General features: G+C 42.2%; 1 protein-coding gene and 1 non-coding gene across 2 annotated transcripts; one reads left to right on the forward strand and one right to left on the reverse strand.

The window, feature by feature from the left end:
• Positions 1–8,652: 8,652 nt before the first annotated feature.
• Positions 8,653–8,759, forward strand: LOC112083620. Its single transcript, XR_002897756.1, has one exon. It is a non-coding gene; the product is annotated as a small nucleolar RNA R71 (small nucleolar RNA).
• An 8,453-nt stretch (positions 8,760–17,212) lies between these two features.
• On the reverse strand, positions 17,213–18,706 carry LOC112083469. Its single transcript, XM_024151499.1, has 2 exons — positions 17,660–18,706; positions 17,213–17,548 (listed from the first exon to the last, which is right to left on the reverse strand). The coding sequence occupies exons 1-2, from the start codon at positions 18,704–18,706 to the stop codon at positions 17,213–17,215; spliced, it is 1,383 nt and encodes a 460-aa protein (XP_024007267.1).
• Between the last annotated feature and the right edge of the window lie 539 nt (positions 18,707–19,245).

Consider the following 19,245-nt stretch of genomic DNA (forward strand, 5'->3'; position numbering starts at 1 on the left):
TGTATGTGAGGATTGGTGGATCAGTTTGGACATTGTACAGCTCTTCCTTCAGCAAAAAGAAGTGAATGTTCCTTTTAACTTGGACTGTGGTGATGGAGGGATTGGGCAGGAGAACTTGGGCTGGCTCACTGATGAGAGTTTTGAAGTTGTATACTACCTTGGTACCCACTCTTCCTTGGAGGAAGCCAATCTTACACAAATGTACTTCATTAATCAGATCAAACTTTGCCTTGTTCTCTTTGAATCTGTACCCCTTGGCTTTCAAGATCTTTGTTACCACCCATCCATGGGCCAGCTTTGCATCTTGCTTTGTAGAACCCCACAGGCACTTTTTGTAGAACATCAAAGACCTTGCTAATTTAGAGGCAAGGCAAAGTGGGTATTCATACCCTTCATAGGGTTCCCCATCTTCATGAGTTGGCATCAGCGGTTTCAGCCCCACACCAAGAAGCATCAGATCTCCTTTGTGAACTCTTCCAACATCAATCTTGAAGTAGAAGCTGTGAGAGAGAATCTTGTGTACATATCTCAGAACTGGATTCCTTATCCAAGAGGACTTAGCTGTTCCAGCTGTGTACTTCCCAGAAGCAATTGATCTCCATAGAAGTTGGATCTCATCTTTTCTGAGATTGACCTGGTTGGAGAGAAGTTCATTTCTAGGTGCTGAAAACCCAAAAATCTCATTCAGTTCTCTGAATGACACTGAATAGTCCTTCCCTTTCACAGTAAACTCCACATGTCCAAGCCCATCTCCTTGAATAAAACAGTAAACTCCACATGTCCAAGCCCATCTCCTTGAATAATTCTTGAATCCCTTGGGTAGTAAATGAAAGCTTCAAAGGAAGCCAAGAACTCTTGAGACTCTTGTTCATAAGCGATCTCTCTCATCTCCAAAAGTGACTCAACACCCATGTTCCCAAGCAAAGTCTTGACATCTTCATAGATGCCAATCTTCTTCAGAAAGTCCAAATCAGGGAATCTCCCTTGCTGGATCTCTATCTGTTGAAACTTAGCCAGATAATCAAGTGTTTCTGGTTCAGTTTTCTTGAACTTCTTTGATCCCTCTTCAATGGTGCCTTGGGAACCACCAGCTGAGCTGCTTGAGTCACTTTCAGTCTGTTCACTCTCAGATACCACAGCCAACTGTTTCCCTTTCTTCTTGGAACCAGAAGCAACCACCAAAGCTTTTCCTTCAGGCCTTGTCCTTTTTGGCGCTGGATCACACTTCCCTTGCTTTGTGGTATTCTTTGCACCTTGACCTTTTTCTCTTGGCTGTGAAGACCCTGAGACTAAACCCTTGCCTTTTGATGCAGTGCCCTTCTTCTTGGCCAGAGAGTTGGTTCTTTCAGTCATCTGCCAAGAGATTCTCAAAAAAACATTGTTAGTACAAGAATAAGCCTCACAAAATTCTCCAAAATTTTGAAAAACATTTGTTGCAAGAATCGATTTCAATAGCACATGAACAAGTTTCTCAAGCCAAGAATCAATCCAATAAGTTCATATCAATGCAAAAACAAGAGTGCAAAGGAGGGACTCAGCAAGAAACCAATTCATCTCTTTTTTTGAAAAAAAATCGATTTTTTTTCATGAAACACTTGCAACAATTTTCAAAACTCAAGAACAAGGAATTACCAACAAAGTGCTCTGTTTTCCAAGACTATCTAGCACCCTAGAATTTATAAAAATAATCCCAAAGTCTAAAATAACCTATCAAAATCGATTCCACACTTTGAAACTCATAAATCACCATTGAAGAACATGGAAAAAGGTGAATTTTAACAGAGTGAAATACCTTGGGATTTAGATGCAACGAGTTCGAAATGCAATCAGGATGATGTTAACAACTCAAAAACGAGTTCAGAGCACTTTGAATCAACAAATTTGGTGGAGAAATGAGAGAGATATGGTGAAAACAATGGAGAGAAATGAGAGAAAGAGTTGCAAACTCGGGTTTAAGGTGAGGAAGAGAGAGTGTGGGACAGGGTCAAGCCTTTGGACTGGTGGTCAATATATCTATTTTGACCAGTCAAGGCTTTGACCCATCCTTTTCTCGTTGACCGGCCTCCTTTCTCTCTTTTGTGCGTCCGGGAACCGTCGGGATCGTGCCGTATGACCGTCTCGGTGTAGAACCGGAAATGTTTTTGTGCTACCTGGTCACTCTCTTTCTATCCCGCACGACCAACACGCAGTAAAGATGCTCAGGCTCGGTTTGATCTTTCCTCGTTGCTGCTACCTGGTTCCGTTGTGACCAGCTAGCATGACCAAGTCGGAGTGATTTGCGAACATGTGCGCAACTTGGTCTTCTTTGTTCCCAGGTAGCACAACCATCTCGCAGACCTTATGACTTAAACTCCTCGGCCTCTCTTCCAATGCTGCGGCCTAGTCCTCTTGCTTCCCAGCCAGCACGCCTAAGCCGGAGTAAATTGCGAACATGTGTGCGGTTTGGTTCCTTTGTTCCCAGGTAGCACGACCATCCCGCAGAGTTTGTGACTTAGGCAACTTGGGCACTCTTCGTTTGCTGCGGCTTGGACTCCATACTTCCCAGGTAGAACGCCTAACCCGCAGTTTTTGTGACTTAAACACTTCGGCCACTCCTCTTTTTGTGCAGCCTGGAACCCTTGCTTCCCAGCTAGCATGCCCAACTCGAAGTAAATTGCGGATTGGCGTGCGGCTTGGTTTCCATTCGTCCCAGGTAGCACGACCATCTCGCAGAGTTTGTGACTTAGACACTTTGGACGTTCTTCTCATCCTGCGACCTGATCTCCTTTCTTCCCAGGTAGCACGCTCAACTCGGAGTAATTTGCGAGTCTTCATGCGGCCTGGACCCCTTTTTTCTAACCCGCAGCACCAGCTAGCACGGTTTGGGACTTAGCACCCTTGGCTTTTCTTCTTTTGTATGCGGCCTGGCTCCTCTGCTCCTAGGTCGCACGCCCAACTCGGAGTAATTTGCGAGTGGACGTGCGGGTTGGCTTCTCTTGTTTCTAGGCCGCAGCACCAGGTCGCAGAACTTCGGACTTAGGATACCTCAGCCTTCCTATTTTGCTGCTACCTAGTCTCCTTGCTCCCAGCCAGCACACCTAACTTGGAGTGATTTGCGAACATATGTGCGGCCTAACTCTTTTGGTTCCCAGGTAGCATGACTTGGTCGCAGAGTTTAGCACTTAAACACATCGGCCAATCTTCTTATGCTGCGACCTGGTTTCTCTTTTCCCAGCTAGCACGGCCAACTCGGAGTAAATTGCGAATTAGGCTGCGACTTAGCTTCCTTGGGTTTCAGGCCGCAGCACCAGGTAGCAGAGTTTGGGACTTATAACTCTTGGCCTTTTCTTCTTCTTTCTGCGGCCTGGACCTCTTTCACCAGGCAGCACGCCCAGGCCGGTGTAAATTACGAGTCCTGCTGTGGCCTGGGCTCTTCTTGATCCAAACCGCACACCTAGGTAGCACTGAGGCGTTCTCCAAGTTTTCAGGCCCTAAACACTTCTCTCAGCCCTCTCACATGCTCCATTCCATTCATCACTGAGCTATGTCCTCCAAAAATCACCTAGAACCTTAGACCAACTCACAAAACCCATCAAAAAGTTCTAAAACATAAAATAAAAGAGAAGAAATCAAAAGAACTATGTACAAGGATAAGCTTGGGGTGTCTCCCAAGAGCACTTTGTTTAAAGTCTCTAAGTTTGACTTTGGAAACCTGTTTAACAGGCTGGTGGTGGATCAAGAAGGGGAACTGATGTAGCTTCCTCCTTCCTTTGTAAAACCAAATAGTGCTTGATCCTTTGGCCATTTACCACAAACTCTTGACCATTCTTTCCTTCCAAGACAACAGCTCCATATGGCCTGACTTCAAGAACCTTAAATGGACCAGACCATCTAGACTTAAGTTATCCTGGAAACAACTTAAGCCTAGAGTTGAACAGCAACACTAGATCTCCTTCCTTGAACTCCCTTTTCAAAATCTTTTGATCATGAAAAGCTTTGGTCTTCTCCTTATAGATCTTTGAGTTCTCAAAAGCCTCAAGCCTAATCTCCTCAAGTTCATGGAGTTGCATGACCCTTTTCTCTTGAGCTGTCTTGATATCAAAGTTCAGCAACTTCACAGCCCACATAGCCTTGTACTCCAACTCAACAGGAAGGTGGCAGTTCTTCCCATATAGCAGACTGAAAGGTGATGTCCCAATTGGAGTTTTAAAGGCAGTCCTATAAGCCCACAATGCATCATCTAGCCTTTTGCTCCAATCTTTTCTGCTTGAGCTAACAGTCCTCTCAAGAATGGCCTTGATCTGTCTATTAGATACCTCAACCTGGCCACTAGTTTGAGGATGATATGGAGTAGCTACCTTGTGTTTCACTCCATGCTTTCTCAGCAAACCCTCCAAAGTCTTGTTCACAAAATGAGATCCTCCATCAGAGATAACAACCCTTGGAACTCCAAATCTTGGGAAGATAATGCTCTTGAACAGCTTCACTACAACCTTGGAATCATTGGTAAGGGAAGCAATGGCCTCAACCCATTTGGACACATAGTCCACAACAACAAGTATATACTGATTCCCATAGGATGAAATGAAGGGCCCCATAAAGTCAATCCCCCAGCAATCAAAGATCTCAACTTCTAGAATGGGATTTTGAAGCATCTCAGTCTTCTTTGATATGTTCCCATGCCTCTGACAGGCATTACATGCTGAAACCACTAACTGAGCATCTTTGAACATTGTGGGCCACCAAAACCCACTCTGAAGAACCTTGGCCACAGTCTTGAATGCTCCCATGTGACCTCCAAAAGCTGAACCATGACACTCTTGCAACACAGGTTGCATCTCCTCCTCAGCCAGACACCATCTATACAGCTGATCTTTGTTCATGACATAGAGGTAGGGCTCATCCCAATGGTATCTCTGGAAATCTCTGAGGAACTTCTTCCTGTGGTAAGCATATAATTCAGGTGGCTCCACCCCACAGGCAAGATAGTTCACTATGTCAGCAAACCAAGGCATCCTCCTCTCTTGAATGCTCTCTTCTTCTTCAAACTCCAAGTATGAGTGGAGCACCATCAGTGATTCCTCAGGGGGGCTGTCATTGAGAGGGACTTCAGAATCAATCCTCAGCCTAGAAAGATGGTCTGCAGCTCCATTTTCTATCCCCTTTTTGTCCTGTACTTCCATATCAAATTCCTGAAGTAGAAGAACCCATCTTAACAATCTTGGCTTGGCATCTTTCTTGGTCATCAGATACCTGAGGGCTGCATGAAGTATATACAATGACTTTTGATCCCACCAGGTAGCTTCTGAATTTATCAAAGGCAAAGACTATTGCCAGCATTTCCTTCTCAGTTGTAGCATACTTCTCTTGTGCAGAGTCAAGTGTTCTACTGGCATAGTAGATGACATGAAGCTTCTTATCTTTCTTCTGGCCAAGTACAGCTCCAACTGCAAAATCAGATGCATATGTCATAACCTCAAAAGGAAGGGACCATTCTGGGGCTTGGACAATTGGTGCACTGACTAATGCATCCTTAATCAACTTGAAGGCCTCTTCACATTCAGCATCAAAGATGAAATCCACTTCTTTACACAACAGCCTTGTCAAAGGCCTGGCAATTCTTGAGAAGTCTTTGATGAATCTTCTGTAAAACCCTGCATGCCCAAGGAAACTCCTTATCCCTTTGACTGAAGTGGGGGTTTGCAGGTTCACCATTACTTCTACTTTTGCTTTTCAACCTCTATGCCCTTCTCAGATATCTTGTGCCCAAGAACTATTCCTTCCTGCACCATGAAGTGGCATTTCTCCCAGTTCAACACCAAGTTATGCTGCTCACATCTCTCCAAGACCTGTGACAAATTAGAGAGACAATCCGAGAAGGAGGAGCCATAGACACTAAAGTCATCCATGAACACCTCCACCTTCTCTTCAATGATGTCAGAGAAGATATGCATCATGCAACGGTGAAATGTGGCAGGGGCATTACAGAGACCAAAAGGCATTCGCCTGTATGCAAATGTGCCATAAGGGCATGTGAATGTTGTTTTCTCTTGATCCGGGGGATCTATGGGAATTTGGAAGAACCCCGAGTACACATCGAGAAAACAAAAGAAGGGGTGGTTTGCAAGCATCTCTAACATCTGATCAATGAAAGGCAAAGGAAAATGATCCTTCCTAGAGGCTGCATTGAGCTTTCTATAGTCTATACACATTCTGTGTCCTGTGACAGTCCTAGTAGCTATAAGCTCATCCTTCTCGTTTTTAACCACTGTGATCCCACCCTTCTTGGGCACAACATGAACAAGAGACACCCATCTTGAGTCAGAGATTGGGTAAATTATCTCTGCCTCAAGAAGTTTTAGTATCTCCGTCTTAACCACTTCCTTAAGGTTGGGGTTAAGTCGTCGTTGATGCTCAATAGAGGACATAGATTGGTCCTCTAGGTGGATCCTGTGGGTGCAAATGTCAGGAGAGATACCTCTAATATCAGCCAAAGAATACCCTATGGCTCTCCTGAACTTTCTTATCTCACTAAGCAATGCACTCTCTTGATCCTCTAATACGCTATCATTGATGATTACTGGATATGTGGAGTTTAAGCCCAAGAAAGCATACCTGAGCCGTGTTGGTAGAGGCTTGAGCTCAACAGGGGGTGCATCAGCCTCATTCCAATCCTGGTCCAAGCTGCTTTGGCTGGTGTCTGATCCTTTGATAGCAAAAACTTCAGAGCCACTTTGTTCCAGCTCCAAAAACCTTGTCTCAGGACCCAGCTCTCTAGCATTGTCCAAATACAACTTGTACCCTTCACTTGCTTCAGCTAAGAGCCCATTGTCTCCTTGTTCTTGAGTTAGAGCAGCTTGAAGAGGATCCTCAGTGTTCAGCTCCTCTAGTAACTCATCAGCCAACTGATCCATTGTCTCCACATAGAAATATTGACCCTCAATGGTGGGTTTCTTCATCATCTCATTCACATCAAACTTGAGCTTTTCAGACCCAAGTTGAAGCTCTATTATCCCACCTCTCACATCAATAATAGCTCCTGCAGTTGCTAAGAATGGCCTGCCCAAGATAAGAGGATCTATTGGTTCCTCATCCATTTCCAGCACAAAAAAATCTGTTGGAACCTCAAAACCACCAATCTTGACAGGTAGATCTTCCAACATACCAACAGGCAATCTAACTGATCTATCTGCAAGGATAAGAGAAATCATTGCAGGTTTGAAGACTCTAAAGCCCAGCTTCTTTGCTATGGAGAATGGCATCAAGCTGACTGATGCTCCTAGATCACAAAGGCATCCAGAGAATAGAAGAGGTCCAATGGCACAAGGGAGTGTGAAACTCCCTGGATCAGTTAACTTCCTTGGAATGGACTTCTTCTGAATGATAGCACTGCATTCATGACTTAGTACCACCATGCCTTGAAGCTCTTTTGTTTTGTTCAGAATTGCATCCTTCAAGAACTTCCCCATCTTTGGCATCATTAAGAATGCATCAATGAGAGGCATTGTGAGTGGTGTCTCCTTGAGTGCCTTCTCAAATACAGCTCTTGCCTTGTCCACAAGTTGCTTCTTAAATCTCCCTGGAAATGGGAGCTTGGGTTGGTATGGAGGTGGTGGCACATATTTCTTCTCTGGTTCTGGTTCCTTTGCTACCTCTTTACCCTTTTCTGTCCTTGGTTTCTCAGCAACTTGATCATCTTTTAAGGCTGCCTCCCCCTCAGTTTGATCATTGTCCTCAATGATCACATTGTAGTTCTCAATACTAGGTAACTCCTTTCCACTCCTCAGTGTAATGGCCTTGGCATATTCCTTGGGGTTGGGTTCTGGTTTTCCAGGTAGGTGACCTTGGTTCCTTGAGCTTGATGCCTGGTTTTGCTTCAGTTCCTTGATTTCCTGTTGCATAGCTGCATTCTGGCTTGCAAAGATCTGTTGACCCTGAAGTAGTTGTTGCAGAATTCCAACCATATCTGTACCCATCTGTGGCTGTTGTTGAACCGGTGGTGGCTGAAACTGTTGTTGAACAGGCGCTTGCTGTTGGAACTGTGGAGGACCAAACCCTGGTGGTGCCTTTTGCTGCTGTGTACTGAAACTAGGACCTTGAAATGGTTGTTGTTGCTGACCAAAACCTTGATTCTGAACAAACTGATTCTTTGGTTGAAAAGATCCTTGAAAGTTGTTCTTGGGAACAAAGTTCTTTGCAGCTTGAGAATTTGGATAGACCTGGTCTTGTGGGTTAGCTACATTGGTGTTCTTGTAAGAAAGGTTTGGATTGGCATTACCATACTGATATCTCTGGAACCTCTGATTCCCAATGTAGTTGAGCTCCTCTTGGGTGAGACCTTCTTCACTTATGTTCTCAAAGATTTGAGAAGGTTCCTCATACTCTCCAAAAAAATGCATTGGCTTCTGAGTGGTGAATTTCAGCTTGTCCAATTCACTTCTCAACTCCTTAACTTCTCTGCTGAGCCTCTGTTCTGAGCTTGAACCTTCAGATCTATTTGATCTGTCATAGTCTTCACCATAAGTGTCATTGCTCAGTGCCAAGTTCTCCACTAGCTCTAAAGCAGCATGAATTTCTTTACCCAGAAAGTTCCCATTGGAAGCAGTATCCAGCTGGTTTCTAATCTTGGGAAGAGCTCCTCTATAAAGTGTGCTGAGAAGAGAAGCCTCACTAAACCCATGGTGTGGGCATTGGGTTGTGTAGCTCCTGAATCTCTCATATGCTTCACCAAAACTCTCATTGCTGTGCTGAGTGAAGCTAGAGATTTGGTTCCTCAGTTTTGCAGTTCTTGAGATGGAGAAGAACTTAGATAAGAAGGCTTGCTTGCATTGCTCCCAGGTTTGAATGGAGCCTCTTGGAAGATTCTTCTCCCATTGATGAGCTTTGTCACCAAGACTGAATGGGAATAGTCTTAGCTTGAATCTGTCCACAGAAACTCCATTTATCTTTGTCAGATCACACACCTTATCAAATTGATCCAAGTGTTCCAAGGGATCTTCCATTGCTAACCCATGGAACTTTGAGTTTTAGACCATATTCAGCAATGATGCCTTCACTTCAAAGTTGTTGTTTTGCACAGGTGGTGCCTGAATACCAGCTCCATACTGATGAGCATTGGCCCTGTCATTCTCTCCAACATAGACTTGGGGTTGCTCATATCTCCTTTGCTGTTGTTGGAAAGGGTGTGGTTGGTGGTGCACCTGTTGTCTTTGCTGAACATTGGCATGATGCCGCTGTTGATGAGCTTGAGCTTGTCCCTGGTGGACATAAGCTTGTTGATGATGCACCTGTTCCTGATGAACATTACCCTGATTCAACCCTTGACCAATTCCATTACCAGCTCCATTACCCTGAGCCTGTTGCTCCTGAACTGGTTGTTCTATGTCTACCACGTGATCTCCTTGTTCTGCCATCTCAGTCTGATCAATTTGTCGACCACGTCTGTCCCTTCTCCTCCTTGGTACCAGAAGATTGATATTGTCGTTGAGAGGGAAAGGTGGACCACAGCTTCTTGATCTAGACCTGGTGTTCATACACCTGAAATCACAAACAGAACTTGAAAGTAATCAGTAAAAACAAGAAAGTAAGCACTTGATCTCAAGAACAGATCAGAGCTTAATGCTAAACAACCACAATTTGGCAACGGCGCCAATTGATAACTAAGAGTTTTCAAGGCTCTTTGTAGAGGTTATCAATCCCCTGTCTTGTAGTACAAGGGGTTTATCAATCCAAGAATGTGGTGATAGACACTAAGCTATGTAATCATGTTTTTAATTCAAGCAAACAAGAGTGGTTTTGATTATCTAAAGACAACTACAAACTTAAACAGGATTAAAGACTAATGACAATGACAAGTGATATGAATGTGATATGATGGAGGCATGAGATTCTAGACATGATAGTTGGTTAGGGTGCTTTGGTGCTAGACTAGGAATACTAATGACAATGATGAGACATAAATCAAGTGATTAAGAACTCTAATCTAGGTTAATCCTCTCATGAAGGTATTAACCTCTATACTAATCCATTTTTAAACCAAATCATCATTTGTGAAATATGAATCAATATGCATTAATAAACAGTTCTAATGATCATTTAAGCAAGTTACAATACATCATCATGCAGCAAAATGCTTAAACTCCTAATACAGCTCTTTCAGGAATTTCATCAAACACTTTTGGTGCATGAAATTCCCAGAATCTAGATCTCAAGTGATATGCAAGGATCTAGCATAGAGAACAGCTGTTTAGAGAAATGAATCAATGAATCTAGCCCTAAGCACTCCTAATCTAACACTTTAGCACCCTAACCTACACATCTAGAACCTCATTAAGGTGACTACTCACTAATCATACTAATCTCTCTTAAACCTTTGCAAGTAGAGAAGATTAGCATGATTAATGATGAGAAATGGAGGTGGAGATGATATATTAAGAAGAAAGCAGCTTTAAAACTCAAAGATCTCTTAAACTCTCTTGATTAAAAGGCCAAAAATCGATATTTCTCTTCTTGGTGGAGTCTTTTTTTCACAAAAGAGGCAAGAGACAAAGGGAATAAAGCTTAGTTTTTTCTCAGAAAAAACCCTAAAAAGTATTTATATCTCTCTAAAACCGAACCGGGTCAGCCCGGAACAAACCGGGTCCTGACCCGGCTTTCATGGATAAAATGGGAATCCTGCGGGTTGGTCCAGTATCTCCCAGGTAGCATGACTAAGTCGCAGTAGATGAAGAACCTGTCTTGTGAGACTTAGATCGTCTTGTCTTAGCCGCACACCCAAGTAGGAGTGTTTTGCGAGTGTTGCTGCGGCTTGATCTTCTTCTTCTTCAACTCGCAGGACCAAGGCGGTTTCTGGGGAATGTGCATATGTGCGGGTTGGTTTCCATTGCACATAGGTCGCAGGCTCAAGTCGGAGTGATTGGCGAGTGATCGTGCGGCTTAGTTCCAGGCGCGGCTAACTCGTATGTCTAAGTCGCACGATTGTGGAATTAGCATTTCTCTTGCTCGGGAGCCTCAGACCTCATCCAGTGATAGCTTACCCGCACTTCTCAACTCGCAGCATCAGCTTTCAGGCATTCATCTTCAGGCCTGCGGGTTAACCAAGTCGCAAGGCCATCTCGCAGCATTCAGAGCAGATTGGACCACTTCGCATTCCGGAGAGTGTAAGTTCTACGATGCTTGTCCGAATTGAGTGATTCCGGTTGAAGAAGACAGAGGACTCATTTATCTCCAACTTTGGTGAAGGAAGCTTTGGTGCTTGGGAAGTGGAAGGCTTCCTGGAGGGCTCATCTTTGCAATGCATTTACACGATCAGAGAGAGAGACGTCTATACATGTGTCCATTCCGGAGACCGTATATTCCTGCTCATAGCTCCGAATTGAATGATCTAAGATTTTCTGGAAAGAGTACGCAAATGTCTTTGATTCTCATGAAGGCCCCGGAAACTGAATCGGCCTGGAAGTGCACCGTCCTTCGTATTCTTCAGAGCTTATCTGTTTGGTCCAAAACAGCAGCGAGACAGGGGTTTCTTCCGACGAGCTTAACTCTCTGCTCACGTGTCCGAATTCCATGATTCCACTTGCTATGGAACCGTAATCCAATCCTCTTCAACTTTGAGGAAGCACCCGCCAACTGAATCGGACCGGAAGGTTCCCCGGACAGGCGATTTCGGAAACGTGTCTGCACCCGGAGATTTTGGCCGATACAATCCACTCGCGGTACGCGTTTTGGCCGATAAGATCTACCCGCGGTACATGAAAATGGCCGGTAAAAACCTTCCTGGTACGCGAGAATGGCCGATAACCTCCAAAAACACAAGTTCACCATTTTTCAAGCCTTGATCACCATTCCACCTCCTGGATTCATCTTTTCAGCTCCAAATACACCTGATAAACACTCAAAACATGCAAAGACTCATTCGGACCTAATGCATCTCCTAAGTTCTAAAACAAACCCTAAGGACCTAAAATGCATAGAATAAAACATGATTTGGAATGAATTATGCAACCTAAATGATGCAAATTATGAACATATCAGTGGCTTTCTTGGATCGTGCATGTATAAACATATCTGATGACACTGCATATGAAATGTCTGGGCACGTGAAAGTCAGATATTAGAGAGCCCCTACAGAAGCGCTTTTGTATGTTGTCGGATCTTTGACAGTTTCACCACAATCAGCCGAAAGATTCAATTTCAAGTCGACTAGTGTGGCACATGGCTTAAAGTCACTCATGCCTGCTCGTTCTAGATCTCACTCGCATATGAAGCCTGACTTAAAAACAATCCTCTGTCGTTGTAGTCTGCCTTAATTCCAATAAAATGATGTAATTTGCCCATGTCAGAAATTGGAAACTTTATCTTTAGAGAAACAATAATGTATTGTAAAAGGCTTTGTGATGATGCCATTAAAATAATATCATCCATGTAAAGCAATATGTAAGAAAGATCTTCACCTTTTCTGTAAACAAATAAAGAGGCATCAGCCATGCTTGTGACAAAGCCTAGAGTAGTGATGAACTTAGCAATTCTGGAGTTCCAATCCCTAGGTGCTTGTTTTAAACCATATCTTGCTTTTTGAAGTTTACAAACATGATTTGGAAACTGCTTGTAACCCAAGAGGCTGATGCATGTATACCTTTCTTTTTTAAATCACCGTGAAGAAACACATTTTGAACACCCAGTTGATGTATCAGCCAGTACCAATATTCTTAACCATACGGATCGTTGCGGATTTGATGATGGGGGTGAAATTTTTTGTGAAATAAACTCCAGTTTCATGTGATATTCTATTAGCAACCAACCTTAACTTATGACGTGTAAGAACCCCCTCTGTATTATATTTGTGTTTAAACAGCCACAAAAATCTCACAAAACCCATCGAGGTCTTGAGACCAAATTCCAAGTCTTAGTTTTAATCATAGCACCATGTTCATTAGTCATCGCTGGATTCCAATTTGGATCACAACAAGCTTCAAGGTAATTTTTTGAAAAGGGGTGCTTTTGTGGCGGTGAGAAGAGAAAGGACTTGTTTTGGTTTTTGGATACCAGCTTTACTCCTTGTTGTCATTGTGTGACAAAGTTGTCTGAACAATTGGCAAGTAAACAAGTTGTAAAGTAGTTTCAGGGATTTCAGAATTGTTTGGCACATAAAAGAGGTTTTGAAGATTTGATTGAAATAGTGGTGAAAACTCTTCGTAACAATCGAGAAATTGATAGGATGTTGGATTTGATGTTGGTGACACCAAATGCTTGTTCAATTGTTGCGGGTGGAGCAGCCATTGAAGGGAAGAAGAAAAGGAAACGAAAGAGGAGTGAAGAGAAGAGAAGAGAATAAGAGAAGAGAATAGGTTCAGGAGCGATAAAGCTCTGATACCATGAAAGATGATGAATTCACTTTGATAGATCATTGTATTTACATGGTTTTTTTTTTGGTCATCAGCCTCAGTGCCTAGAACGGTTGGGTTAACCAAATCGGTGGTACTGAGTGTACATACATAACATCTTGAGGGTGGATCCGAGCACTCCTTGCTAGGTTATCCGCCTTCGAGTTCTTTGCGCGTGGGATATGTGATATAAGAAAGAAGCTGAATCTGTCTTTCATCTTCATTATCTCCTCCAAGTGTAGAGCAAAAGCTGGCCATTATTTGGGTGTAGACACCATCTTCACCAACTCTGAACAGTTCGTAGCAAAAGCGACTTCCATCTTTTGATACTCCAGCATACAATGCATAGCCCATATAATGGCTTCCATTTCTGCATGCAGAGATGTAAGACGAAGTCTTACATTTTGTGTTCCCATTATTGTCTCTGTGATACCTTCCTTAAAATAGAACCATCCTAGACCCGTTACTGACTCCGTATCTTTCCACGATCCATCAGTATAACACCACCAGACTTCATAGACTATAGGTATTGGAAAGTTTGTAGAATTGCAAAGATCTATTTGTGTTGAATCCTGTTCGGAGCTTTGAGCCTCCTCCCATAATATCGCTTCTGTTTCCGCTATTTTTAGTATAACTCATGGATCTATATCGATATTTGAGTACACTTTCTCGTTTCGAGCCTTCCAAATATACCATGCGATCCATGGAAACTGTATGTTATTTTTGTCCTTTGGAAGTCTCCAAAACAGATGATCAAAATTCGAAAAAACCGATGGCTCTGGAAAAATCCCTGGGGGTGTCGGTATTCGTGATAATGCCCACGTATGTAATGCAGGAGGACATTCAAACAGAACATGATTAATCGTCTCTTCTTCTGCTCCACACCGTTCACATTGTGTGTCACATTGTATTCCCCGAGTACGTAACCTAGCTGACACTGATAGGCAACCAGATATTGCTTGCCATATAAAATGTTGTAACTTCGTCGCACATTTCAATTTCCAAGTATATGCTTGTAAAACTTTAACATCTGGGCCAAATGAGTCCTCTGAGATCCACTCAGAAAAATACTGCTCAGTTTTGTACCCCGATTTTATCATATATCGTCTAGATTTTGTAAAATGCCAGTCCAATAAGTCTGGCCTATAAGATCTACTAATGGAAATTCCATGAATAATTTCCACACCCTCGGGGTTGATAATTGCCTTTATCAGACCCAAATTCCACGAGTTTGTCACTGGGTCAATCGGATGATTAACCATAAGATTCGGGTAATAATTAAAACCCTTACAAGTGGCTGATCTCGGGCGAGAAGAAGGTATCCAAGGATCATTCCATACAGAAATAGAGCATCCTGAACCAACTCTTTTGATTAGCCCTTTTTTAACCAAAGATCTAGCTGAGATTATGCTCCGCCATCCATAAGACGGTGAGTAGGATTTCACAGGAATTTGGTCTATCAATCAGTCTCCATAATTTTTTGCCGATAAAGCCGTGTTAAAATCCCCTACATCTCGGAATCCGATTTCTCTCTGCACATTGTTTTCTACGCTTACCAGTGCATGCCGCGATGATGTCCATCAGAGCTCCACCAATACCTTGCTGCTGCACTTCTTAGTTTTGCCAGTAGATTTAGGTAACCGAAAGCATGGCATGACGAAGGTAGGCATTGCAGATGCCACCGATTTAATCAGAACTTCTTTACCACCTTTCGACAATAATCGTGATGTCCAGCTATTGATCCGATCATGTTGTTTTTCTGCTACAAAATTAAAGTTTTTGTTTTGGCGCCATCTAGGCTTTCCGGGATACTTAGATAGGATCCCGTCCCTCCATCACAAGAAATTCCTAAAATATGTTTCATATCACTTCTAATTTCCTCCGAGACCAAATGGCCAAATTGAACTGAAGATTTATCAAAATTAATTTGCTGTCCCGAAACCCTTTCATACTGTTTCAGTATAGCCAGAATCTTATGGCATTCATCTTTATTTTCTTTGCAAAAAAAATAAGCTGTCATCCGCAAAAAGTAGATGTGAGACCGATGGACTTGCTCGTGCAATCTTTAGGCCGGTCAATAATTTTTCCCCTTCAGCTTTCTTTATATTTGAAATTAAAACTTCCATACTTAGTATAAATAAATATGGAGATAAAGGATCCCCTTGACGGAGTCCCATCCCTGAGATTATTTGTCCATTTGGTTGTCCGTTTAATAGAACTTTATATTTTACTGAGGTGATGCATCACATTATCCATGTTATCCATTTCTCCGCAAAACCAAATTGTTTCAAGAGATCTTCAATAAAAGCCCATTCCACTCGATCATAGGCTTTGCTCATGGCCGTCTTTATCGCCATATATTTATTTTTGCATGATTTATTAGTCCGCAGGCCATTAAACATCTCTTGTGCTATTAGAATATTATCTGAAATCAGCCGTCCTGCCACAAAAGCTGATTGTGTTTCCGAGATCAGGTCCGGTAATAACCTTTTAAGTCTTTGACATAGTACTTTAGATATGATCTTATAACCTACATTACACAGGCTAATAGGCCGTAATTCTGTCATTCTCGTTGGCTTTTCTGTTTTTGGAATTAAACAAATATTTGTCATATTTAATCGTTCGTCAATAGCCCCCGTCTCCAAGAAACCGTTAACTAAGCGTACAAGATCCGCCTTAATGATTTGCCATGAGCGTTGGTAGAAGAGTGCTGTCATTCCGTCAGAACCTGGGGCTTTCTCCGGATGCATCATGAATAGTGCTCTTCTTATTTCCTCCTCGGATGCCATAGCCGTGAGCATTGCATTACTTGTGTCCGATATTGATGGTTTAATATTTCCCAATGCCTCATCAAATTCCGTTGAGGAAGTCGAGGTGAATAACTCATCAAAATAATTGACGGCCACTTGCTCAATCTCTTTTTCTGAAGTAACCCATGTTCCTACCGCATTATTCAAGCCAATAATTCGATTCCGTGCTTTTCTTTGTTTGACCAGTGCGTGATAAAATTTTGTACTTTTATCTCCCGCCTTGGCCCAATGAGAGTGATTTTTTTGTTGCCAATATAATTCTTCATCCCTATAAGCTTCGTTCAACTTTTTTGTGACCTCCATCAATTCATCCTCTGTCTGTGTCATTTTTTCCGTGTCATTTTATCTTCAATTGTAGCAACAAGTGGCCTATGATCTGATCCAATCATTGCCAGATACTCAACAAAGGAGTGTGAGAAAATCTCATGCCAATCTTCATTCGCTAGAGCCCGGTCTAGACGACATCTAACTACTTTTGAATTTATTCGTCCCCTCCAAGACATTGTATTTCCTAAACATGGAAATTCCAAAAAACCACAGTCCCTTATCATTAAATTAAAAGACACAAAGGTAGAGGCATGTCTTAACGGGCCTCCTTGTTTTTCATTATTACCCGTTATTTCGTTTATATCTCCAATAATGAACCAAGGATCCGACCATGTAAGACTCATACGAGTTAATCTTTCCCAGACTTGATCCCGATTTTTTGTCACTGGATCCCCATAAATAAATGAGAGGTACACTTTTTTCCGAGAATAGTCGCTTCAATACTCAATAATCCGATTATTTGAAAATAAAATTGTAACATCAAAGGAATTATTATAAAATAAGGCAAGTCCACCACTTGCACTGCACGGTTCAACCGTGTACAACTTATTATAACCGAAATGAAACTGAAATTTTTGTAAAAAAGAAAAATCTTCTTTGGTTTCCGAAAGATACAGAAACTCTGGCTTATGTTTCTTCCACACCTCCCGAATATAGCTTATTTTCCAACGATTCCCGAGTCCTCGACAATTCCAACTCAGAATCCTCATCTATCTAACCAGTGCTTGATGATTGATGCTCTCCCGTCGAGATTGATGGTCCCTTTGGAGCACCTGACGCTGACCCGTCATTTTCCCAAGTGGTTATCTTGGTGACTTGTTTCTTTCGAGGGGATACTAGATTCTGAATCATCCTTTTCTTTGACAATGCGCCATGATATTGTGGGCTGACCTTGGGTTGTTTCTTCTTTGTCGCTGGTTTGCTGTTTTTCACGGGCTCAGTCTCCTTTACCATCTCCGAAGTTTCAACAGCCATAACATCCGTATGAGATAAATCCTCTATTACTCTCGTACCCATCACTTCTGTGCTCTTGAGAATCTCTCCTTCCTCCTGGTTAAAATATTCATACACGTCTTCCAAAGTCAGCAACAATTCCTATATGTCAAATTCTGGGTTCATTTTTTGCATTTGTTCGTCTTGTGATTTTTCCTCATCGTGAACCTGAATCAAACCTTCCTCCACCTTATCTTTTTCCACCGTTACTATCTCTTCATCAGTCATTGAGATGTTATTCCCAATATCCTGCAGAATTAATTCCTCGTTTTTCTCTATATTGGTGACCACAGATTCATGAGAAATCATACCATCACCTTGAAAGGATATGCCCTTTCGCACAGATTTTTCCACCATTCCAACCTTCTTCATGACCTCAATCTCTTGCTGCTTTCCTTTTTCCCCATCTTCCTTCAAATTCTCCACCACGTGCTGAACCATATCTGCTTCACCATGGGTTGTTTTCACCATAATTTCCTCAGTAACCGATAGCTTTGCACTCACTTCTTGTTGCCCAGATTTTCTTGCTACTGGTGATATAGCTGAACCCCTCTGGTTCATCTCCTTTGGTGGAAGATAACCAGAAGGTCTATTAAGTCTAAAGACACCTTCACCGTTTTTTTTGCCGCCTCGGCTTCTGTATTGTCGTGTGTCCTCCTCATAAACCTTGCCTTTCCCCTTGTTCTGCCCACTGTACGAGCCACTTGAGCTACCATTTTTCACATTTTCTTTGTTCCCCACATTGCCATGGACCGTTGCAGCTTTATTCGATGCAGCTCCTTGACCGTTTCGATGCTCGTCATTGTAATCCTCCCTCACTTTCCTCTCTGTAGAGTCAGGTCTGCTTGGAAACCTTTGTTCATCATGGCAGAGGCTGTGACAAATTTTGTAAAAACAGAACAGCCTCTCATATCGCAGGTAGACCGTTGTTTTCACTCCTCCTTGAAATTCCACCATGGTTTCAAAGCATAAGGGTTGTAGACCATCAATCACAATCTGTACATTTCCTTCGTCCAAATTGACTTTTTTGACATCCCCAAGAGCTTTTCCAATGCTTTCGAAGGTTACGTCAGCCCAGAAGTGCAGCAGTACACCAACGATACGTACCCAGAACATGATCTCCGAAGGATATGTTGGGTTGACCGCAGGTGCCCATCGCACCAATGAGAGCATCCAATAGTCAAAATGGAAAGGCTCCATTTTCAGTACCTCCATTATGTTGGGAATGTCCTGAAATCATTTGTACTTTACTCTAGTTAAAGTTGTAATGTCGAGATTTGACAATCGTATAATATTAGGTGGTTATAATGTTTTGCTAGAAGCCGCTTATAATCTATGGGTTGAGAACCCGTTACTAATATTATATGATCTTATAGGGTCACAAACCTAAGCAAATTAGATTAACAATAATTAAGTCTAATATGATTAGATTAATTTTAATAAATTTGGATTTTGGATTTCATGTAATATATATCTATATGAGATATATATATATATATATTTGACTATAATTAATAATCTTAATTGGATTAAGAGGAATGGGCTTGACGTGATGTGGGCTTGGCTAATGCTAATATGATTAGATTAGGGATTACTATTATTCCATATAAATAAGAAACTCCACGTATGTAAAAGTGAGAGAGCCGCACAGCTATAATACACACAGAGATTCTTTTCTTGCGAAGGAAGAAATCAATTTCTTTTGAAGAAACAAAAGCTATATCACGTGGAGATATTTGTTTGTGAAACAATAG

Source organism: Eutrema salsugineum, unplaced genomic scaffold (genome assembly GCF_000478725.1).
Source record: "Eutrema salsugineum unplaced genomic scaffold, Eutsalg1_0 scaffold_6, whole genome shotgun sequence".
Lineage (NCBI taxonomy): Eukaryota > Viridiplantae > Streptophyta > Magnoliopsida > Brassicales > Brassicaceae > Eutrema > Eutrema salsugineum.